Source organism: Talpa occidentalis, unplaced genomic scaffold, assembly GCF_014898055.3.
Source record: "Talpa occidentalis isolate TD23 unplaced genomic scaffold, MPIMG_talOcc4v2.1 talOcc4.5, whole genome shotgun sequence".
NCBI classification, from domain to species: Eukaryota; Metazoa; Chordata; class Mammalia; order Eulipotyphla; family Talpidae; genus Talpa; species Talpa occidentalis.
The window spans coordinates 6,709,569-6,734,189 of NW_023604861.1; the positions used below are offsets into that span (position 1 = coordinate 6,709,569).

General features: G+C 47.4%; 1 protein-coding gene across 4 annotated transcripts in view; it reads left to right on the forward strand.

The window, feature by feature from the left end:
- TMTC4 (transmembrane O-mannosyltransferase targeting cadherins 4) overlaps positions 1-24,621 on the forward strand; it is a 57,743-nt gene that overhangs the window by 18,058 nt on the left and 15,064 nt on the right. For 3 of the 4 annotated variants that reach the window (XM_037528739.2, XM_037528738.2, XM_037528736.2), the window contains exons 6-11: positions 12,683-12,780; positions 16,145-16,237; positions 16,459-16,623; positions 17,409-17,611; positions 18,988-19,159; positions 19,245-19,376. In XM_037528739.2, coding sequence (XP_037384636.1) covers positions 12,683-12,780; positions 16,145-16,237; positions 16,459-16,623; positions 17,409-17,611; positions 18,988-19,159; positions 19,245-19,376 — 863 coding nt within the window. The remainder of the gene's footprint in view (positions 1-12,682; positions 12,781-16,144; positions 16,238-16,458; positions 16,624-17,408; positions 17,612-18,987; positions 19,160-19,244; positions 19,377-24,621) is intronic. The other variant, XM_054701345.1, reaches the window with a different exon arrangement.

The following is a 24,621-nucleotide window of genomic DNA, read 5'->3' on the forward strand; positions in this document are numbered from 1 at the left end:
TGTTGGTGTACCAACAGACTCTTTCAAAGAGTAATAAACAACTTTTTAAATCCTTTTTTTTCTCCCTACAAGAAGACTTAGGCAGGATGCTGAGCTCTTCTAGGATGGGGCGTACTGTTTTGATGTTCTCAGTATTTGCAGTCATGCCTCCGTCATGCATTTCTCCAAGCCAGCCCTTTTCAAGTTCCGTGAAGTGTCATTTTATTAATTTCTGCATATCCCCCTTTAAAGTAACTATTCTGGATATACTTCAAAGACATCAGAAATGCCTTCTGAGGACAGTACTAAATGTGGCTGGATTTAGTATGCAGGGTGCATCATTACTATTGCTAAGGTTGCAGAATCGTAGAGAAACTATCAGGAGACTAAAAATTTTTCTGCAGAGTGAACATATCTCTATTAGCCTCCTTTAATGAAGCAGTCACAGAATGGTGAAAAGCTAAAGACATTTTATATTCTTTTCTTGGGTCCTTTACTAAGCATTTCTCTAACTAGTTCATAAATGTTATATATTCTTATGTCTTCTTCTATTTGGGATTTGATTGTAAACCCTGAAACTGTTTCGTGGAGTCATGCATAAAAAAGATTTTTTTTTAATAAAGCCTTTGGAAACTAAGGTAAAGGTGCTTAATATGCAATAGTTTTTCAATTATACTTTGATTGCTGAGAAGTTGTTGAAGCAGGAGGCTTCAGAATGGACAGAACTGTCTTAACTGTAACTAGCACTGTGACCTCTCTTTTGGGTCTTGTAGCATTCTTTTAACATTTAGAGTTTATATATAAACTTTAAAATTGGAAAGAAATTGCTGGGCCTTTAATGTTAAGGTCATAAATATTTTCAAGAAAGTTAACCCGCAAATACTTCATGTTTGCACACCGATGGCAGCTGTAGCTATGACTCCTTGGAAACCCTTTCAAGAATGAGAGTTGATTTTCACTTGTTTGCAGTTACTGGGAATAGTTAGAATATGAATGGGTCATTCGGGAAACCTTTGAAGAAACCTTTCTGTTGACCTCCTTCCCGGATCTGCTTCCCTGTTCACTTGAATCCACTTTAGGAAAAGGAAAGGCTAGATTAAAACAGCACCAAGGGACCCTCTCCCGGGAGGTTTGGCCCTTTGCAGCCGCCCGGGGCTTACTTAGTCTTTGGAAATAGAAAGCTCTGGGAGGATGCCCCTCTACCTGCCTCTGGACGTCGGCCTTGACCCTGAACATAATTATTGGCCATGGGCTTTGTGTCCTCTCTGTCCTCTGACTGCCTCCACTGCCCAGGCAGGCTTTGAGTTGAAATCATAATCGCCTTTTCCTGGGAGCGCAAGGAAAACATCTCTCCAGCTGTTCACCCCGTCCTTCTGGGGTGGTGTTCGCTGCTCTTTGCAGTCCCCCCTCATTGTGTCACATCACAGACTGTCATGGAATGATGGAAGCCTGCCTGCTAAGGCGGATGTGGCACCAGAGGCCCAGAGCAAACAACCTGGACTCTTGGAGGGACCTACACCCACTGTCACCAGCTGTCTTGGGAGAAGACCCCGCACACCTAAGTCCATGCTCTGGCCCCTCCCGCAAGGACCTGTGAGCCCCACTCCTCCCCTCCTTGTTGTCCCTCCCCACAAGCCCTTAGACTGTGATGGAGCCCCTTAGAATCTTTCCTAGTCTCTGTTGACACAGGTGCTGTTTTCAGCAACTTTTGTTTCAGATTTCCATCTTCCTCTTTAAATATGCTGGGGCAGGGACTAGTCTCTATCTGTAGGTGACGCACAGCTGTTTGGGCCAACCCTTACAGCTCCTGTCAGTGTCGTCCCCCCCACCTGGTGACTTCGAGTCCTGGTAAGAGGAGCAAGGTGCTCACAGACGAATTGAGCCATCCCCAGCAGCAGCAGCGAGACCCCCATCTGCACCCATCATTCGTGGTAAGACCCATTTCTGAGTCTGCTCTAAAGCAGCATCAAGGCTTCTCCATTCAGGTCTTTCATTCTTTCACTAGTAATTAATCAGACACGAAGGGCGCCCTTTGTGCTGTCCTGTGTCCACTGCCGGGGACATACAAGCTGCAACGTATCCACTCCTGCCCTTGCAGGATGGCCGTCCGGTATATTTTGATTGAAATACAGCTGCTGTTACTCAGAATGTCAAGGAGTGGCCTGTTCTGATTGTCACTCGCCCTGTGCCCCCCGCAATGGCGCTTGCTGTACCCCCTTCTCCCCATGCTGTGCCTCTACAGAGCCGATGACTGGGACCTTTGTGCCGATCATTAGTTTCTGCTTTGCCGTGGAACCTGTAGTTGATTATTTAGTAGAGATGTAGTCGACATACAGCATTTTAGGGGGGCACCGTGATGATTTGCTCTGTCTGTATTGTGAGACAGTCACGGGTCTGGCCCGCGTCCACCAGCTCATGATCACACAGCTCTCCATGGTGATGGGGACCTCACATCCCAACACCTTGCACATATTCGGTGCAGTGTCGTCGCTGCAGTCGCCGGCTGTGCCCGACATCCCCGGGACTGATTGTAACTGGAAGTTTTCACTTTATGATCCCCCACATCCACTTTATCACCCTCCATCCCCCACTTCTGCAAAAGACATTCGGTTGTATCTGTGACTGGCTTTTTTGCTCTCACATTTTATTGATTTGCCACTCATTTGTATAACTAATTTGGGGAGTACAGCTTCACCCCCTATGTGCACATGCTTCACCTGCCCTCCCCAGAGCTCCAGGGCCCAGCCTCTTCCCGCCCTACCCCCTCCTTCTGCCCCTCCCCTCTGGAAACTGGTAGATAATTCACAGAGTGTAAGGATTCCTCTTGTTTTGCCAGCCTGTTTTCTCTGGTTGTTTATATTCCTCAAATGAGTGAAGCCATCCAGTCTTCACTCCCTGATTTATTTCACTTAGTGTCATCACCTCCAGATCATCCGCCTGAACCTGGTTTCTGCATTCCATATATAGTGAGATCACACAGTGTATGCCTTTCTCTGACTTATTTCATTTAGCGTCACGCCCTCCAGGCCCATCCAGTTTGTCACAAATGGCTCAATTTCCTTCCTTCTTGTGGCTTCAGGATGCTCCTTGTAAATGTATCCCAGAGTCCATCTCCTGGTGGACACTTCGGCTGCATCCCCGTCTTGGGCAGAGCTGAGTGAAGCTGCAGTGAGGATTTGGGTGCAGGGACCTTTTCGAGACAGCGATTTCCTTCCTTTGGGCCAGCCATGTGGCGCTTCTGTTTCATACTGCTTACTGCTCATTTCTTTCATCTGCCCCATTAGATTTCCTTCAGTCCAACCAAAAGGCCCTTGAGACTAGATTCAGGCGTTGATACTTTTCATTTCGGCTTTGAGATGTCTTAGCAGTGAATCATTTTTGTTGGCCCCTTTAGTCAGTGTGACTGGACCAGAAGCTGAGGAATTAGCACAGTTGTTGTCATGGAGATGCTGATTCCTTGTCTGGGTGGTTCGGGTTATTCACTTGTTTGGAAATGCTGGACCCCAAACCAGCATTCCTTGCTCTAGAGTTGCTGTTCCTCTTTTTATGTTGCTTTGCTTACACATACTAATGCTGTTTATTGTTACAACAATATTTAAAGTGAGCTGGTGTTTCCATTTTTGTTTTTGGGTCTGAACACTTTCAAATAAAGATTTAGCATTAGTTACACATAATCTTGAAATTCTAGAAAGATTTCTACCTAGAAACAGAATTGATACTTTTTTTGTAAAGGAAGAAAACATCACATAAGCTGAACTTAATGTTTCAACTAGTTTAAAAGCTCTTCAGAGGATACATTTCTTTTTGGCAACCTCCTTACCCTCTGCAGATAAGAGATCTGTCTTCTAAAGCTCTGTACAGTTTTAAAACTTTCTGAGTTTATTAACAGGCAATTTTGTGCTAACCTCTAGAATCTTGACATTTTCAGAAAGTGGAAAAAAAAAATCTCACATAAAATCTGCCTTTTAATTTTTTTTTGGATTAAAAAAATATTTCCAAGTAAGAACTTTTGCAACTTTTTTTCCTCTCAAAAAAAAGAAACTTTTTTTTTTAAAGAATTATTTTTATTTATACAAGAACTGGGGTACAGGTCAGAGGCGCAGGAGGGTGAGAGGATTCACCAGAGACAGAGCGGGGAGCAGAACAGGCAGACTGACTGAAGACACTGCTGAGGGGAGCAGCGGGCGAGACAGGAGAGGTCTGCCGCGCCGTGGGGGAATCCAACTGGCACTGCAGAGGCTGCGGGCAGCTTCACAGCGCTGCGCTCAACCCGCTGCGCCACTGGGGAGGCCCCTCCCCCCCAAAAAAGGAACATTTTTTTCAAGAAAGCATATTTTTCCTTCAAGAAAGAAAAAGTCATGTTGAGAGTGAACCAGTTATTATTTCTGAGAGCCCAGAACACATTACTTTCATGGGAAGACATATTGTCAACATTTCTCTCTCAAAACCTAGTGTTTGGGATTGAAAACAGATAATCCCCTGCATGATCAGCTTGCTAGAAGAGCCCAGATCATTTTCTCCTAAACAAATATCTTAAAATACTTGTTTCACAGGATTGCAGACTGAGAACAGAAATGTAATTATTCTCATAGTGGGAAGGAGAGACTCTTTTCAAGGAGGGGATGGGACTTGCTACGTCCCTAGGACAACCATTTTACATTCTAAACTATGATAAAGACCAGATCTGAAATCGCCTCAGCATTATCGACCATGTGCTGTCCTTCTCATAGCTCATAGGGTAGCTCTTAATTTGAGACATCATTTCTTCCTCCTTTATCATGCTGATGAGATATGTTTGTCTTCCACTTAGAATTATTTAGGGTTTTTTTTGTTTTGATTTTTTGGTTTTTTGGTTTTTAAGAATAGGGTGATTGGGTGATTCACATAGTATAAGGTTCTTGTGTTTAGACCCAGTCCCCACTGGGTTCTGCAAGTGTCCACGCGGGTTCTCTTCTCTGCCTTTGCATTTCTTTGGTTCCTCCGTTGCCTGACTTTCCCCAAACGGTCCTGTCTTTGAGAAGGGCCGCGCTGCCTTCCCCAGCGGGTGGCGCTGTGCTTGGCTGGTTCCAGCTTTGAAAGGCGGGTCTGAAGCTCATTGTGTCTCCCTGGCAGGGAGCGTGGGGGCACCTGCAGCGTGGCCTGGTTCCCATACTCGCCAGGCCATGCCAGTTTGAAGGCAGGGAGGGATGAAGAGGGTCGCTTGTACAATGCGTTGCTTTTTCTGCAAGATCTTCCCACTACGGAGTCGTGCCAAGCCCAGGCACATGCTTCATTAAACTGATCACATCTGTTGGCACTTATGGGTGTCAGCCCTGACAAGTGTCTTTCTGTGAGTGTATTTGGGGGCTTTTTTTCCCCCCTAAGCTCCCTCCTCTCCATTAGCTTTTGCCTCCATCTACCTAAGCGGTTGAATTATCTGAGGTAGTGGAGACATGGAATGGAGCAGGGGAAGCCTTCTTGAGCTGGTGTCTGCGGAGTCTTGGCCCTACTTTGTTGGTGTTTGCTGGTGCAGCCACTTGTCTTTGGTGATGGGTGATGACCCCAGGAAAGGGTGGGTTTTTTCACTGGGTCACTGGTGCTTCAAAGTTAACAGACCAGATGTCGATGGCACAGAGGACTCTGGGTGCTGGTCCTCAGATGTTTGCATAGTGCTGTGGACCCATTGGCATTCCCTAATTGGGGAAGAGTTCCTGGAATAAAAATATTCATGAATGCAACTGCACTGGAGGTGACATCAACCTCAGGATTTAGTTTTACCAATTTTAGTTATTCCTCCTAAATTTAAAATAATCATATTTCTTTTTTTTATTTTTTTTTTTATTTTTTTTTTTTTTTTTATAGAGGCATGCTTTATTTATTTGTTTTGCTGGTTTGTTTGTTTGTTTTGTTTATACATGCACTGGGTACAGTCAGAAGTGTGGGAGGGTGAGAGAATTCACCAGAGCCAGAGTGGGGAGCAGAGCAGGCAGAAGGACTGAAGTACACTGCTGAGGGGAGCAGCGGGCGGCAGGAGAGGTCTGCGCGCCATGTGGGACCCTCGCCGGCGGCCGGGGAGCAGCAAGGGATCGAACCGGCGCCACAGAGGCCGCGGGCAGCTTCGCAACCCAGCGCTCAACCGCTGCGCCACCGGGGAGGCCCAAAATAATCATATTTCTTATGCCCTTTGTACATTCCATACATAATTGTTTTTAAGTTTTCCTTTTTGAGTCTTATGTGATGGAGATTAGTACATTGTGAGGAGGTTCAAACTCTAAAGTCAAGTGAAAAGACCTGACTTCACGTTAATAAGCAAATCATTAACTTTTGCTATTAAGTTACATGTCATAATTGCATAAGAAATATCATCTGAGAATAGGACTTATGCTAGTAGACATGGAAATACTGAAACTATTTATTGTGCAGCAACTCATTGCCATTGCTGTTTTCATTGTCTTATTAAAATGCTTAGACTTGGAAATAAAAGAAGGGCTTGCATTACTTACTAAATAAGAACATAGTCACAGAAGTCCATATTTATCTAGATAATGCTGTGTATTGACAATTGTTAGCATTAGTCACCCTGACAAATCAAGACTCAAAGAAAATCTTAATTTGGGCAATTCCAAGGATAGAACTGTTCAGGAGCAGAAGCCTGTTTATACCCAGAGTCTACTAGGCTGAGTGTCCCCAAATTCAGGACCATTTTGGTTTGATGACTTAGTTTCTATAAGGCCTTTCTTGACCAGTGCTCTGTGAGCTGGTGTATCAGGCACTCACATATCACACCTTTGTAACATGGACACAGGGTAGTTTTAAAATATTAATAAATTAAGGTTTGTGGTTTGGATTCTGGAAAAACTGAAATGTGTGCATGCTTGGTTTGTTGGCTGCTGAGATCTTCTCAAAAGTCTAACCTGCTCAGCGCTGGGGAAGGGAGACTTGGATTTAAATAAGCAAACTCACTTCCTGAAAATGTGATAAGAATTATGTTGAATCTGTATAATGTTTTTGTAGGATGGATACTTTGAGCACATTAATTATCCCCATTAATGAGCATGGACTGTATTTCCATTGCCTTGTATCTTGTTCTGTATCTCTCAAGAATGTCTTGTAGTTTTTGTCCTATAGGTCGGTCGCCTCCTTTGTTCAATTTATTCCAAGGTATTTAATTCTTTTTGATGTGCTTGAGTTTTCTTAATTTCTTTTTCCTTCTCACTTGTTTCCATATAGGATGCAAAAGATTTTGTATCCTGCCACTTTACTATACTCATCTAGTAGTTCTAATAGTTTTTTAATGGGGTCTTTTAGGAAGTTGTGTGTGTGTGTGTGTGTGTGTGTGTTTCCATATGTATGAACATATACTGCTGTGTTATCTGTAAATAATGGCAGCTTCACTTCTTCTTTACCAGTCTGGATTCCTTTTATTTCTTCTTCTTGTCTAATTGCTTTAAGACCTGTAATACAAAATTAAACAGCGCTTCTGAGAGTAGACCACCTTGTTTTGTTTCTGATCTTAAAGGAAAAGCTTTCATTGTTTTTACCAGCCTAATTATATTGAGGTATGTTGCTTCTAGCCCCGTTTTATTAAGAGTTTGTATCATTAGTGGGTGTTGAATCATGTCAGATGCTTTCACTGCATCTATTGATATCACCATATGGTTCCTGTTCTCCTCTTTGTTAATATAGTATACCACATTAATTGATTTGCAAATGTCGAACCGCCCTTGCATCCCTGGAATAAATACCCCTTGTTTGTGGTGTGTGATCCTTTTAATGTTTTGTTCAATTCGGTTTGTTAGTATTTTGCTGAGAATTTTTGTATCTGCGTTCATCTGTTTGAAATCACCACTGTTGAGAAGTGACACAGTGTTAATAGTCACTGAAACTGAGGAGACTTCTTCAGCAAAGAAACAGCGTCTGCGCCTTTCCTGTGTTTTCACTTAGACATGTTTCAATAAAACCAGGAGCACAGAGAAAGGTAAAGAGTAGGGCTCTTCCAAAAGAATCATGCTGTAAGATTTGAGAGATGGAGGAAGGTCCCTTACAGAAATTTGGGGTTTGAGAAGTGAACTTACGGGATAAGGGAGGAAGAAGGCGATCAGTAAATCTGAAAGCTGAGTTTTCTACATGTTATTTTTCTGTATTCAATTTAATCTCTGACTTAGCCAGATACTAAGTCACTTAAGTAGCCCTGTAGTAATTTTACTTTGAACTTTTAACTACAGTCCTTCAGGTGCTTTAATGGAAAAATCTAGGATTTTTTTTTCCTATCAAAAGCCACTGGTCCATGGGGGGAGGGATAAGTCTGTGTTGTAGTAAAATAAAATACAAGCTAATTCAGTTTTTCTAGGAAGAAATGTAACATGATCAAGGAAGCAGCTTTTAATGTTAAGAACAGAGACATTGTTTTGGAAAATCGTAGTATATTTCATTAAGAGCTCTGAACACGAGCTGTGGGAGTGGAAGAAGCTTTAAGAAATTGAATGCAGGCAATGGAGGCCAAGGTCTGGGGGGCTCTATGAACTCCTGAACCGAATGCTCAGGGGGTTGAGGCTGGGGCCATCTCCTTCTGCCAGGCCGGGAGCAGGCCTGGAGGGAGACCCCAGAGGAACACATGGGTTCATTTGTAATTTAAAACCTCTGTTTACATGTAAACTGCTAATATAGAAAATCCTGAAGGTGCTTGGACACAGGCGCAGGGAGGGTGTTCTGGGCAGAAGGGCTAATGAGCCACATACCGAGGTGGAAGGGACAGCCTACAGGGTGTTGTCTGCCTTCCGTCTCTGCCCGTGGCAGGTGGTGTGGGCTCCCCTATGCCCTGGGCCTTGTGAACTGTGGTCACTGCTGTCCACCACTGGACCTGTGCTCTGCTGCTAATAAAACTTGTGAACCTTTCTCAAACCCATACCCTAACCCATGCCCACTGGTTAGCTTAGGGGTTTTTTTGGCCATCGTTTTTATTTTTTTTTTTTTTTTAAGATTTATTTATTTATTTATACAAGCACTGGGTACAGTCAGAAGCACGGGAGAGTGAGAGGATTCACCAGAGACAGAGCGGGGAACAGAACAGGCAGACTGACGAAATACACTGCTGAGGGGAGCAGCGGGTGAGGCTGGAGAGGTCTGTCACGCCAAGTGGGACCCTCGCCGGCGGCCAGGGATCGAACGGGTGCTGCAGAGGCTGCGGGCAACTTCACAGCCCAGCACTCAACCGCTGCGCCACCAGGGGAGGCCTATTGGGCATCATTTTTAATACGCTTTGGTATCTGCGAACACTTGCTTGCCAGTGGTTGCTAGCAAATGCCTGAAGAAAATAATAAATCCCAGTGAATATGCAAACACTCAAACATGTTTAATTTCACAGGGTTTTGCAGTTCTGGCTGTCATTGTAATCTTTTGGTGTTACCTACATAAAAGATAATTAGTTTGTACAAGTGACGTTGCCCTTTGTTTGCATGATAGGATTAAATATGCTAAGATTTGATGGTTTTCAGGAAGAGAACTTGACTTTCAGACACCACACTGCCTGAAGCATTGGACAGACGTTACTCCGAGGCAGTTCACACCAGAAGTTTAGGGGGGCAGGCAGGGCTCACCCTAGGAAAGAATATTCTAACAACACAAAGTTTAAGGCCAGAACGGGCTCTTGGGAAGTTAATAATACGCAGCTAATGTTGCTGAGGTCAAGGCCTTGTGTCCGGCCTGGAAGCAGCTGGAAATGGATTCTGGCTTCCCCACGGCTGCCAGGGAGACCGTCTACATGGTTCTGAGGAGCACTGGGGCATGGCTGCCCTGTGCCTCTGTGCCTCGGCCTTGGGCCACAGAGAATAGCACCTTGTCAACCAGCCGACGTGTGCTGCCCTGCCACAGCCTGCAGGCCGCACCCCGGCCTCACATTCATGCTTCAGCCATGCTGGTGCACGGGGCAGCCATGAGCAGGCTTCCAGTCGGGGATGCTTCTGGGCTTGTGGGAGCACAGAACCACCTGGAAGCCTGTCGGACGGCCTGTTGGGCTCCACCCTGGAGCTGCTGAATCCGCAGGCTGGTGGGGCCTGGGCCTACGTCTGATGGGGCCAGGTGCAGCTCCGTGTCCAGGGGTGGCTCTGGTCGAGGGCAGTGGTCTCGATGGGGGTGATTTCTTCTCCCCTTCTCCCCACCCACTCCAGGGACATCTGGCAAAGTCTGGGACATTTTCAGTTGTCATCGTTGACAACCAGATTGCTGTGGCCTCAAATAGGTAGAAGCTCAGTGTAGGGTAAATGATTGTCAGGCTTTTCCACCCGCCCGCCATTAGGATTGATGATGGATCCTGCGGTCCTGAATGCATGCCTGATGGCGGGCACCTGGAGTAGGGTGTGGGCATACATGGGTGGGATACACCTGGACTGAGAGACTGGGCTCCTAAGGGGGCGTCACGGGGACGCCAGAGAAAATGGAAGCACCAGAATAGCAAGCGAGAGACTGGAAGAGAACCAGCATAGAAGCAGAGGCCACAAGAGAACACCAGAGAGCCCAGAAAGAGTGAAGATTCACTAGGGGCTAGGAGGTCTTCCAGATTCCCGCACCCCTGCCTGCCATGTACCTGGTAAACTCAATAAAAGCCTGAAAAAGCCCCCGAGGGCTCCAGGACTCCTCTCCTTCACCCGTCTGCTTGAATCATAGAGATCCTGCTCTGTGCCTTCCTGTCACTACAGTCGGGGTGCTAGCAAGCTTTCTATGACCCCACAGCAAAGGGTCAACCGCCCAGGTTTTAGTGCAAGGTAGAGAAACGTCCCTTGGGGAAATTCAGAAACTCTAATGTTGGTTCTGATCTGTGTGAAGTGTTGCGGCAGATTGCGACACAGGCTGTTTGGGGTGCTGCCGCCAACAACTTAGGGGGTCCAGTAAGGCCTCTGAGGGGAGGGGGGCAGACCCTGCTCTCTGCGGTCAGACCTGCAGGCAGGAGGACTGTTTGCTGCTCTCACTGTGGAACAAAACAAGGGCATTAAAAGGCACTGCCCAGGAGGCAGAGGTTCGAAAGCTTTGGAAGTGGGGGGATTCGCCAGGGGCGTTCTCACCTAAGAGCAGGGAGTGGGCCTGGGATAGAGATGGGGGAGGGAGCAGTGGGGCAGCCCAGGGAGGCCTTAAATGCTACCCCAGAGGGAACCTTCATCCTGCTGGCGCCAGCGAGGCTTTGAAAGGCTTTGAGCAAGCGTGTAGGTTGTGTCTAAGGAGACAGTGGTTCCAAATCCACAAGGCTTACCACTGCTCAGTCGGCCTAGTGAAAAGCATTAAGTTGTCTCAACTGCACTGGCAAATAAGACTTCCTTGTATTACCTCCATCCTGCCTCTTTGTACCTTAAACGTGGCCACTTGATACCCAGGGATTCCCGAGAAGAGCCAGAAAGGTCAGAAGATGTTGCTGTGAGGTTAGCCGTGCAGGGTGGGCACAGGTGGTGAGTCCTGCTCTCAGTTTGGAGCCCCTCAGACTCCCCTGGCTGCTCAGAGCCTGGCACTTTTCAAGGCTTCTGACCTGGGCTTTGCTGGCTAGTGGTTAAGTAGTCACAAGATGTTTTTAGTATCACTTCTTTCAGAATTTTCATCTCACACACATGGACACACATGCATATACATACACACATATTTATGTGTGTAAACACAATGCACACACGTACATTTTGCTCTTGTGTTCGTGTTTATAACATGCATGTGTGTGTACATGTATGCAGGCATGTGTGCCTTGCACATTCACAAAGACATTTGCATGCATATGTGTGTGTGCATACATCCATATACAAGGGCACATACACGTGTGCACACTCATACACATACTTGTGTATACATACACAAACATAAGTGCACGCACATAGAAAAACACATTAGCATCACGTGTGCACACACATACACCAAATACATGTAATTACTCCTCACAATCCCTTCCCCTGCCTCCCGCTCTCTCTCCAAACACATAATTGTTGGCTTCCTAATCCAGCAGCTCATGAGAACCCCGGTGCCTCCTCTCACTGCATAATGAGCTTGCATGTTTTTGTGACAAGGTGACCGATCAGCCAGCACCAGTGCTACATCACAGCCCCATGGAAAGCCCATCTCCCTGGGTCCTGGGGCAGTTTGGCCGATTCACAGGCACAAACGTGCACTGAACGCTCTCTGTGACGCCAGCACCAAACCAAGTGATTTTTTAAAATGCTTGATATTTGGTATTTTTAATACATGCACATAGTCAAGAAAATTTTAAAGGTATGAGAGTTTAATCGAGGAGTAAGGCTTCTTCCCTCCCCTGCCCAAGTGGTTCTTCTCAGAACTGTTCAGAATTGACTGTTCTCTATCCCCCCAAGCCTTCAACTTTGGCCCCCAGATTGCACTTCCCTCCCCACCAGACAGTGTAGAGCACACACGCTGTCCGCGGAAGGGACTACCTTTTGTCACCAGGGCTCAACCCCAACTGCGCTTCTTACCCCACACTCTCACCTCTGCCCCAGCATCTTACCCTCTGTTCGCATGGCCAGGACATCATCACTATCCTGTCAAAGAAAGGCCCCAGGCCTCCTGCTGGGGTACCACTGGAGAGAGCCTGGGAGGACCCTCTCTATTTAGAGGGTGTCACCCGCAGAGAAGCCGTCAGAAGACCAGACTGGGTTGAAATTGTGGCTATTTATGGTGCGTGCCTGGCTAACAAGACTGAACTGGGTTGGATGACTCGTGTGTCTCCTTTCTCCAATGACAGGTAACAAGGAGGGAAGACACTCCACGTTCTGGGTGCTGCTGAGTATCCTCCTGGGCGCCGTGGCCATGCTGTGCAAAGAGCAAGGGATCACCGTGCTGGTAAGGCCCGAGGCTCAAGGGGCTCCCCTCCCTGTGTACCTTTCCCTCCTGGGCAGACGTCTCAGTAGCCCTGCTTCAGGGACCTCCCGACGCCTGGGACCTAGTGCCATCTTGCAGGTGTAGACCTTCCTGGGCTTGTGCTGTGTTAGACCTGGCATTTCAGGTGGGAGTGGACTTCTCATTGGCTTTTATCAGCAACTGGTGGAAATGGAGTTTAGAAGTTCTTAAAGAGCAATAACTGGCTTTCTTGGAGAGGTCCTGTAGAAAAGAGGAAAGAGTAGTTTGAGATTTGGGGGGTGCCATCAAATTCACCAGTCCTAAATACAGCCACGGGCTGACGCCTCCTTGTTCTAGTCCTGACTAAACAGGGCTGGCCGTGTGTCACATTACCCTTGGTCTCCGGTGAGATTGCCTGAGGGAGTCCAGGCGTCCACCCCTCCAGCTCTGATCTGAATTGAAGCCCCAGGAAGGGACAGGCGTTGAAGTCCGCTTTTACTCCATTCCATTACTAGAGGGAATTCTAGAAATCTGGGATAGAAGTAGAGGGAAGAAACAGCAAAAATGTGGCTGTGAATGGCCCTGCTAGGAATGGGGTCGGGGGAGAATAGGTGTCATCAGAGCTGTTTGGAGTTTGGCACAGGGCAGGGAAAGATCCATGTTCTGTTGAGTTTTATCTGTGAGATGAAGATTAGCTCGCAGAGTATGACTGTGGCCAGGTACTTGAATTTCAAGAGTTATCTTTTAAAGTGTGCTCTAAGCCAGTGTTTCCTAACTTGGGCGTTATTGACACTTTGGACTGGATCATTCTTGCATATGGGGACTGTCTGCATAGCAGCATCCCTGCCTGTACCCCTAGATGCCAGTAAACCCCCTCCATGGTGACATCCTGGGATGGCTCCCTGGGGGCAGGATGATCCCATGGAGGTGCTCTGTGCTGAACCCTTGCTTTTCCCGAGTGTTGTTTGAGGACCAGTGGGTTATGTATTGGAAACCTAGGATCACAGGGCCTCCCCGGTGGCGCAACGGTTGAGCACTGGGCTGCAAAGCTGCCCGCAACCTCTGCAGTGCCGGTTCGATCCCTGGCCACTGGCGAGGGTCCCACATGGTGTGCAGACCTCTCCTGCTGCGCTCGCTGCTCCCCTCAGCAGTGTATTTCATCGGTCTGACTGTTCTGTTCCCCACTGTGGCTCTGGTGAATTCTCTCACCCTCCCGCGCTTCTGACTGTACCCAGTGCTTGTATAAATAAATAAATCTTAAAAAAAAAAAAAAAGATAAAAAAAAAGAAACCTAGGATCACAGATACCCCACTTCTCCTACACGGGCTGCTGAATCAGAACCTCCATTTAACATGCTCCCAAGGTAACCTCATTAACATTTGAAAAGCACTAAAGAATTAGGTTGAATTTATGTGAAAAAAAATACATCGTGAAATTTAGCTGATGTCAGAAATCTGACTAGACTGTCAGCATTTTGATGCTGCATTTAAATGGAAAGGAGGAGGCAGAGTCAGAGTCGTATTTGACTCAGTCCTTGTGACGTGTTCCCATCAGCCCTTGGGATGGTCCTGTAGCACAGGGCAGAAAAACAAAGCGTAAACAGACAGCAGCATTCCAGCGGGAAGCTTCTGTCTTTGAGAAAATGATTCACACCCAGGCAGAAATGGTCTTCTGTGACCCACTAAAATCAGGTATCGCTTGGGTGAGTAAAATCAGGATTCTTTGAAATGATTAACCCAGCACTGGCCCGTGTTTGGGATAATTAATGGCTCCCAGCATCTCTGGGAGAGGGTTAAGTAGAGATGTCATCTCTGCTCTGAAAACTGCAAATTACCACCGGCTGCTGATGATTTATGATCTTCTCAGCCACAAAGCCCCATATTAAGAAGATCCAAGTTGTGGAGGGGTGGCTTATGTAGATGCACATGTCTGCACACATGTGAACATACACACATCTGTGTATATGGTCAGTCACTTTGTTCCGATGGGGCAGGGAGTTCTGCCAGTTGACGTCACCTGGTGCAGCAGCAGCATTTATAGAGCCCATTGCAGGGTGGACAGTAGGACCCAAGCATCATCTAGCTTCAGCCTGGAACTCGAGGCATAAAACCTGCTTCTGCAGACGCAGCCTCACCTGCTGGAGAGAAACGTCAGTCACGACTAGAGGCTCTCAGCATGGGGGGAGCTGCAGCATCAGACCCCCCAAATCTAGAGGCTTAGACATCTTATTGCTGTCCTAACCGTTGTGGGCAGCGCTTCCCATTGATAGAGAGGTCTGTCCTCCCTGTGGGGACCCGGCTGGAGACACTTTGCCATCCTCAGGGTCACCCTCGTCGTCCTGTCATCTCCATCACAGCTGTGTGCCCAGCAAGCGCAGAAAGCCCGGGGACAGCTGGGAGGCGGAATCTGAGACTGACGTCTCCACATGTGGAATAACATCCTTTCACTCCGCGTCGTGCCGTGATGACGTTTGATGAGAAAAAGAAAGGCATTCCCAGCCCAGGCCACTGTCTGTGTGGAGCTGGCCACCCCCCTGTGTCTCTGTGGCTTGGGGTCTTCAGCTTCCCCCCACGTCCCAGAGATGAGAACCTGAGGTGTCAGGTCCAGGTCACAGGGAATGTGGGCGTGCACGGGTGTCCTGTCCAGGTGAGGGCCCGCCGTGACCCTGGGCTGCCAGGACAGGTTTTGGCCTCTCGTGACACTGAATTAGAATAATCCTGTGGGAAAATGAGGGAGCAAATGAAGACAGTTATTGATTTTAAGTGCTTGGAGTCTTTATTTAGAAATATGGTGATTTTTTAGTCATTTCATTAAAGTCACAGTTTCTAGGGACCTTTGCATGACTGAGTGAGGACTTCCTGTAAATTCTCTGCCCCCGCTTCTGCTCCACTTGCTGAAATCTGTCAATGTAAGAGGTGCGACTCCGTAGGTGGCTGCGTTTTTCAGGTCTGTGACTGCTTTTTTCCTTCTTATGCATAGTCACTGCACAAGGAAAAACTCTGTTTTATAAGCAGGGGCTGCTTTATTGCAAAGGCCACAAAGCAAGTCAGGGGTCTCTGGGGAACTTCTGAGAGCCCAAATTTTGGGCTGTCTTGAATCTTTTAGTGCTGTCATATACAAAGCTGTGACCGGCAGGAATGCACTGAGCATTAAATATATTACTGGGAGCTGACTATGTGAAACATAGGGTGTGTGTGGGTTTCTTTTTCTCTTTCTTTTTTTTTTTTCTTTTAACCACTGTAAGGGTCTCCTCTGATTATCTCATCTATACATTCCTGGTCTCAAGTCAGTCATAAAATCATGATATATAATTGCCGCCCAGTCCGTTAGGCTCGGCCGTCATCGCTTGCCTTGCTTTTCTCCATAGGGCCTGAACGCCATCTTTGACATCCTGGTGATTGCCAAAGTGAACATCTTGGAAATGGCCCAGCGGCTGCTCCATAAGGGTGCGTCTCTAGAGGTGAGTGCGCGCTCTCCAGCCCAGGTGTGGAAAATGTCGGGTACCAGCTGTTTGAAAATGCCATTTTGAAGTAGTTTTTGTGATTTTGGAGTCCAGAAGAGCCCACCCTTCAAAGCGCGGCGCCAGAGTCCCAGGACAGAACGCCGGCACATCTGTCCTTGGGCCGGGCCGCACCTTCATATGGAAGCCTGAGACATTGGGGTTCTGGGGTGTCGTTTCAGAACATCGGTGGATTCAGAAACGGGGGCCTCCTCTTCAGAATGACCCTCTTGGCCGTGGGGGGAGCAGGGGTGCTCTATGTGCGCTGGAAGGTCATGGGCACCGGGCCGCCCGCCTTCACCGAGGTGGACAACCCTGCCTCCTTTGCCGACAGCATGTTGGTCCGGGTGAGTGCTGAGCCGGCCTGCCATGGGTCAGTCCCCAAGTCCACCTCCTCACTCCTCCTCCAGCACAGAATCCCAAGCAATGGCACCCTTCCCTCCTCGTTTGCTCTCATGCAGGCTAGAATAGAACAAAACCAGGTTTTCTTTGGGGTGGCAGGGAAGGGGCGATGGGGTAACGGCCTTGTATTTGCTTTCCAAATCAAAATTAAAGCGGGATGGAGCCTTCTAGATCAGGTTTCTTGCCATCCTCCTCAAGGAGTCCCCGAATGCCATGACTTTTATTGTAAGAGAAATTGGCACGGTGGGCTTAAACATAACCGTGCCCATGGTACAGGAAGGCTGTGTGTCAGGACCTTTGTGGCGCGGGCTGGCTTCTTCAAAGGCAAGAGGTCCAAGCCACAGGTTCTGAGCTGTGCATTTCCTAGAAACATTCCAAAGAATGACATTTGCTGATATTGTCAGGCACAGAGGTCACTTCTGGGTCTCAGGGGTAGGTCACAGACTTTGGAAGTCCCCAGCTAAACAGGACAGCGTTTAATCAAAAATACAACAAATGCATAGAGAACCTGGTGCCTTTGCTGTATTTTCATGCATTAAAATCTAAATATATTTAAGGCATTGGAAACTGTGGCCCCCTATCCATGTAAAAGGTGGCCTCATTTCACTGTCCGCACTTGCTCCCTTGAACAGAAGCATGTGAATGCCTCCACCATGGAGTTAGGATATATGCAGATGTATTCTTTTAAATTTAGTGTCAAATAAGTGTTTGTTTTCCTCTTGACTGACAGGCCATAAACTATAATTACTACTACTCGTTGAATGCCTGGCTGCTGCTGTGCCCCTGGTGGCTGTGTTTTGATTGGTCGATGGGCTGTATCCCCCTCATTAAATCTGTCGGTGACTGGCGGGTCATGGCACTAGTGGCTCTCTGGTTCTGCCTGATTGGCCTGACATGCCAAGCTCTATGCTCAGAAGACAGCCACAAGAGAAGGTAAGAGGCAGCCCAGAACCTTCTACTCCGGTTGAGCCAGAGCATTTTGCTAATAAGTGCAGCACTGATCTTGGCAGTGATTCTGTAGCTAGAAGGTCTATGGACATTTCTTTCAAATGCGCATTTAGTCAGTGGCTGGCTTCAACTAGTGGGGAGTGAATGTGATGCAGGAGGGTTGTGGAAGTAACCTTTTAAGATCCTTTCTGCTATCGGTGGCAAAGAGTAATTTATGGCCAGGGCAGAGGGTGTGATTGATGTGTGTCATGCCCATCACTTCACTGTTCTTCAAAAACGCTGGTGACTGCTACAGTGATTCCTTTTGTCTTTGTTGGGTACAAATTAAACTGCTGTCCTAAAAAGAGTCTTTCTTACCCCAAATAAAGAAAAAAGCAGCTTGAAAGGAAATAACTTGGAAAAAGAAATGTTTCATGAGAAGGAAAACTAAGATGATTTCCTTAAGCACTAAAGCACGGTGTTCGTAGAATGAGACAAGCAATTTTTCAAAATTGTCACACAGCCCTTAGCGATGGGACATATTCTGAGAAATGCATCGTTAGACAATTTCTTTGATGCAGACATCCTAGAGCATATTTACCCAAATCCGCAAGGTCACACTTAGGCCCTGGGGTGTGGCCCCAGCCTCTTGGGGCCGCCCTGGTATGTGGGACCTGTTGTTCACAAAAAACGTGGTTAATTGCAGTACTTGCTTCAAGTTCACCCGCATCTTAAATTGATGCGCAATTCTCAAGGGCAACAAACTTTGGGGATAGGAGTTTTTTCTTTTCAATACTCTAAGCACAGGGTCTGGGAAGAAGCCACCAAATTTGACCTTGTGCTTCTTCACGTGGACATTGGAAATCATCACTTAGCTCCAGAGATGTTTCGTTTCACACCTTTTCTTGGGTTGACTGAAGTTTCTGGCGATGTAGTGCCCCAAAGTGACAGCAGTTTATTTAAGATTTTGTGAAATTTAAACTCATTGAGTATTACAATTGCTGTTAAGTTAAGAAAGGAGATGATTTTTTTCCCATGAAAACAACACTCACTGAGCTCCAGGGCCCGCAGGGGGTGAGGTGGAGTTAGGGGGAGGGGAGCGAGCACAGCCTCCCTCGAGTTGTTCTGACCTTATGGGGGTGAGCTGCATGTCCTGGGAATTTTGTCCTCTGGTTGATGCTAAGGGCCTGGGTAAGATTGTGATGTCTTATCCTAAGACCACTGAGCTAAATCCTCCCTGCTGATAACTGTTCCTGCAGCTGCTCCCTTTCTCCATTGACCACATAAAAACAGAAAGACTCTTCTCATCCGTTGAAGGCTAGGTAGGACATTTTTCCTGAGCAGACGGAAAATAGCTCTTACAAGCACTTTCCACTTTGCAGGGTCCTGACGCTGGGCCTGGGACTGCTCGTTATCCCATTTCTGCCCGCGAGTAACCTGTTCTTCCGTGTGGGCTTCGTGGTGGCGGAGCGAGTCCTCTACCTCCCCAGTGCCGGCTACTGCATGCTGCTGACCTTCGGATTCCGGGCTCTCAGTAAACACACCAAAAAAAAGGTACTGGGCCGGAGTGCGCGTGACGGCGAGCCAGGACGGCGTCTGCTGGCCACTGTGCCATTCACCGAGTCTCCCTGTTCTCTAGAAGCTCCTGGCTGCTGTCCTCCTGGGGATCTTGCTCATCAACGTGCTGAGGTGCCTGGTGCGCAGCGGCGAGTGGCGGAGTGAAGAGCAGCTCTTCAGGAGCGCCCTGTCTGTGTGCCCGCTCAATGCCAAGGTACGCAGCTGCCGTCACCCTGCCCACTCCTGGAGACTAAGATGTACTTAAGTCCAGCTGCCTGAGAGTAATGCTCACCTTCCTGCGAGGCCTGCAGGAGCCCATGACCAAAAATGAGTTTTTTTGTTCCTTTTGATAAAACTTACTAAAATGCCACTTGGGCAAAATAACTCAAAAGAAATCTTTAAATCCAGGCACATTGCTTCGCTGAGGTCTCTCATCCTCCAGTTGGTCCAGTCACCCTCTGGGCTGGTGCCGGGAGGTGACAGCACATGTCCAGCTGGGGCTGGGAGGGGGGTGCAGAGTCAGGCCATTTAGAGAGTACTTCTCAGCCCTGAGCGCTGGCCCCAGCGGTGACCAAGCACTCCCCTGCAGTGTGGAGGTGACCCTCCTGGGAGTGGACAGTGGCTCGGTTCAGGGAGTATAAATCCTAGAGTGGACATTTCTGTCACCTGTGGTTTCTCTGATTATGCTTCCTTTGTCAGGTTGGGGGGCAGTAAGTGCATAGACTTCAGTACAGGCCGTGTCTCGTTGGAGAGATCTGGTTCCTTTGATGCCTCCAAGCCCTCTGCTTAACAAGCTCTGCCTCTTGGGCAAAACTAAACTGTGTGGGTCTCTCAACGCCCTCTGTAAAGGGAGACGTCCAGCTCCTGTTTGTCTTACGAGGCTGAAACAACGGCAGGCTTCTGAAGTGCTCCGTGTGGCCATCGGCACTCAGGACGTGGCCCAGAAATGTTCGCTTTCTCGGGCTCATTGTATTTTGAGAGGAGATGACAAGAAGGGACTGCTGTGTGCTTGGAATGGGAGGCCGAGGGGTTAGGTTAGAAGAATTTTCTGTTGGGATAGATGATTACTAAATAATAATGCATGCTTTATTGGGTCATCAAAATTGGAGCTTCCTAGGATGCTTAAATGTGAGCCTCTGAAGCAAAAATAAAAAAAGTAGTGTCTGGAATTCTGTCTTATTTCCACATTCTGTATTTAAAAAAAAAACAACAACAGTGATTTCAGACAAAATTAAATGAATAAATCCATTGAATAGCTGACATCTTACTGTGACCCTGCAGTGAAGAATAGGATCAAAGGTACTGACTCTTTGTTTGCCTGGGAATAAAGAGCGTCATTCATGTTGTAGTTACGAGACTTAGATAAAAGAGGAAATTACTCAAGCTTTTATTGTTAATTTGATTTGCTGACCCATCAATTTATTTGGTACTACTAAAAATAAATTGCCTGTGATTTAATTTCATAAATGTTAATAGATTTGTTTTATTTTTGCTCTTCTGTTTGAATAGCAGTAATTACCTCCTTCTATTTATACAGTTCTTCCCACAAGATCGCAGATTTCTTTGCGGAGGCTCTGTAATTAATCTCCATTATCCTCCCTTGAAGGTTTTTAGAGGGAGGATATTATTTTCTTTCATTTTGCAAATGGGAGAAACTGAGGCATACAAGGATGGAATGTGATACCGAGGTTAGTGATTTGGGAGGCTCGATGGAGACCTAGTGTGTGGTGCCCTGGCCACGAGAGGGAGGGGACGTAGGTAATACCCCACGTAGGAACCCACGCGTCTGCCCCAAAAGTGACTTCATGTATAGGCCGGGCGTGCACACAGTTACCTGTGTGCATGGTTTTCCCTTTTAAATTTAAGACATGCACATGATATCTTCAAAATGTAGCTGGTAGTGATAGTCCTTTCTAAGAACTTTTTTTAGGGGAACTATTCAGCGTGAGCAAGATAGAGCTTTAGTTTTCACTTTGTACTAGCAATTGAAGTGTCATAAAAATGATTTCCCTCTTTGGGGAACAAAACAGCTAGGATGATTTTAGGAAAGAGACGTCATTTAGGGAGAAACTGGTTTCCTTCAACTCAGTTGCAAGGGAGACGTTTTCTGTGCTGGTTTCACTTTATATCCATTGACTATGAAGGCAGCAGTTGTCACCTGGTTCTGGATGAAACACAGATTTACAGAGACTCACAGTATCCAAGGAGGTGGAGCTTGGTCTGCATTCAAGTTACCCACAGTGCCTTGCAGGTGGTGGGTGCTCAGTATTAAAGATGGGATTGAACCAGATGAAAATGGCATTGGCTGAGCCTCCAAGGGCGAGATGTGGAGTTTCTAATTATAGGTGTTATAGCCACTTTTTGTTTTAAGTCTTAAAGCTGTGTTGTACTTTGTATCAATGCTGTGATAAAATCTTAAATTTCTTTAACGAAGAAAAGGATCATTCACCACAGTAAGCTATTTCCTTAAGGACTGGCATTTTCCTGTGCTTAAAACATTTTAGGTTCGACATCAGTAGAAACAAACTGCTCTTAATGCTGGAGTTAAAAGTGCCTTCCATTTTCACTTGTTTTTCTTTTTTTACTTTTTGGTTTTTGTTTTTATTTGTGCTTCATTTTTGTTGCCTGTCATTGGGTCACAATAGTTGGGTTTTCTGTCTGTGACTTCTGTACCTGTTCATTGCCTGGGCTGATGAATCACAACACTGGAGGGAAAGTTCAAAAATAAACAGGCTTTTTCAATATTTTCCCTTGTAGGGAAAGGAAAATCACTCATCCCTTAAACACGGTTGCACAAGCAAGCTGTGTGTTGAGGGGGTTGTTTTGTTTTTTGCAGTGACTTATCTCAGCAGTTTTTTTCCGGCCAAGTAAGCCTCCTTGCAAGCCTGGGAGAAGGCTGGTCTCTGGGTACTCGGTTCTTTTTTTTTTTTTTTTTTTTTTTTTTTTTAAGATTTATTTAATTATTTATACAACAACTGGGGTACAGGCCAAATGCGCGGGAGGGTGAGAGGATTCACCAGAGATAGAGCGGGGAACAGAACAGGCAGACGGACCAAAGACACTGCTGAGGGGAGCAGCGGGCGCAACAGGAGAGGACTGCCGTGCCATGTGGGATTCTTGCTGGCCGCCTGGGATCGAACTGGCGCTGTAGAGGCCAAGAAAAACTTTACAACGTGGCGCTCAACTGCCTGCGCCACCAGGGGAGTGGGTCCTCGGTTCTTAATGATGGACAGCGTCCTTCTCGGGGCTGTCTCAGATTTTTAACTAGTTCCATGGAATTAGCAGCAGTCTGTATGGCCAGGTCCCCTCCTCTCTGCCCTGCTCTTCTGGTCTCTCGAGTTCCAGTATCCAACAGAACACCATCTATACTGCTGTTGAACTCTTTGTCTGAGCTTTTTATTGAGAAAACAGAATTTCTCCATAACAAAGGAAAGCAGCAGGAGCTTGGGGTGGAAGAGGAGGGAGTCTGTTGATGTCTGGGAGAAGCCAATTTGTATTCTGGGGACCACAAGCACTAGCTCCCAGGTTGGAGTCTCCAGATGCGCGTCTTCTTCGTGCAGCAGGGAGGGAGGGGACCCCCTTCCAGGCGGGGCCTGGGTAGGCACATGTGGGCCTGGGTAGACACATGTAGGCACACGTAGAACAGAAGCACGCTCTGGCCAGAGCGGGAAGCAGCCTCCTCTGAGCTGTGGTTTGAAGCTGATGGTGCTACAGATGGACAACCCTTTGGTCCAGGAGGTTTAAATTACTCTGCGGGCTGCACAGTAGTGCCTAATTCACAGTAGTGCCTAACCCATGATTTTTTTTTTTTGTCAGATTGTAAACAAATGTATAGACTTGAAAATTGGCAGCTAAAACATGATGGACGTAGTACTTGACACAGTGTTGTATTGCCCCAGACACATCCAGAAATCTTAGTATTTTTGAAGACATGCTGTAACTGTCGGTTGAGGCTGATGAGGCAGGACATGGTTATGTTCCCAGAGGCTTTTGAAGTGTCCAATACATTATTAGACCGTTCTTGTCTCTCACAATGTGCCGGCTTGCTCGGGCTGCTTAACCAATGTGATGAGTCACATAAACAGCCCAGGTGGGTGACTGCAGCCGCAGAAACGTTCGGTCTTGTGGTCTGGAGGCCGGAAGTGCAAGATCAGCATCGGCAGGTTGGTTTCTCTGAGGCTCTGTCCTGGGCTTACGACGGCCGCCTTCTCTCTGTCCTCACGTGGTCCCCCCTGTGCAGGGGCTCCCGTGTCTGTGTCCAGATCTCCCTTCTCAGCAGGATACCAGTCAGGGGAGGTGGGGCCCACCTCACAGCCTCACTTTAATTTGGTTATCTCCCCACAGTCGCATCTCCAAACTTGGAGGCATTAGCACTGCAGTGTGTGGATTAGGGCGGCAACCCAGTTCAGCCCGTAACACACAACAAAAAATGGTTATTTTACTTGAAGAAAAGTAACAGATGGTGTGACTGGGAATCACCTCCCGCAGGCAGCCCCTTCTTCACACACAGCACCCAAATCCGTGGGTGTGACGTGGTGAGAAGAAACACAAGCTGTGGAGCCTGCCTCCAGCCCGAGGTCAGACTCGTGGGGAGGCCGGAGCCGTCCTGCCGCCTGGCCCGGCTGCTGTGGGGAGGAGAAGCCACTTCCACAGCTCTGTCTGGCACCTCTGCGCACGTGCTGCTCGGGGGGCTGTGACACGAGCCACACTCAACGCCTGCTTGGTGAATCTCTAGCATCGTTTCCTCAGAGGCACATGGCCTTTATCTTGGAAGCCTCCAGAAGGAACTTAGGATCTCCAGTAAGTTCTTCTGCCCCGGTGCAGCTCAGGTCCTCATAACTTAGCCTGAGCCCACAGCCACCTGAGAAAGTGACCTGTGTTGCCCCCACCCTCGCCCCACCTGTGTCCTCACATCAAGGCGACCCCAGGTTTCAGATAGGTCTGCAGCGGTTGAGCTGTCACTTGTGGTACTTTACCACCCTCTTCCACCATTAAAGATTCTCTTGATGAAGTAAAATTCTCATAATATAAAATTAACCATTTTAGTTCTTCAAAATATTAAAAATAGAGATGCCATATGATCCGACAGCTGCATGTGATGGAGAGCTTGTGTGATGCGACATATCAACATATCCCACCTAACGTTCCCCGTGGGGGCCTCCAGTCTGAAGTTCCATGAGAGGCGTGAGGTGGGAGGCCTCCCATCTGGGCTGGCTGGCATCTCGGGGTGACGGCCCCACTTGTGACATGACCTGCTCCTCTTCGAGCCACTCTGGCCTCTCCCCTGGGCTTCCCCTAACAAATGGGACAGATTCTTCTCCCCCCACACAAGGCAACCCCCGGCACGTCTTCTTGGCTTCTGAAGTTAGAAACCGGCCTTCATCTTGACATGCTCCCTCGCTCTCCCCTGTCAGCAAGTGTGGCCCTTTGCTTCTTCTGTTAAAACGCACACCTGCAGG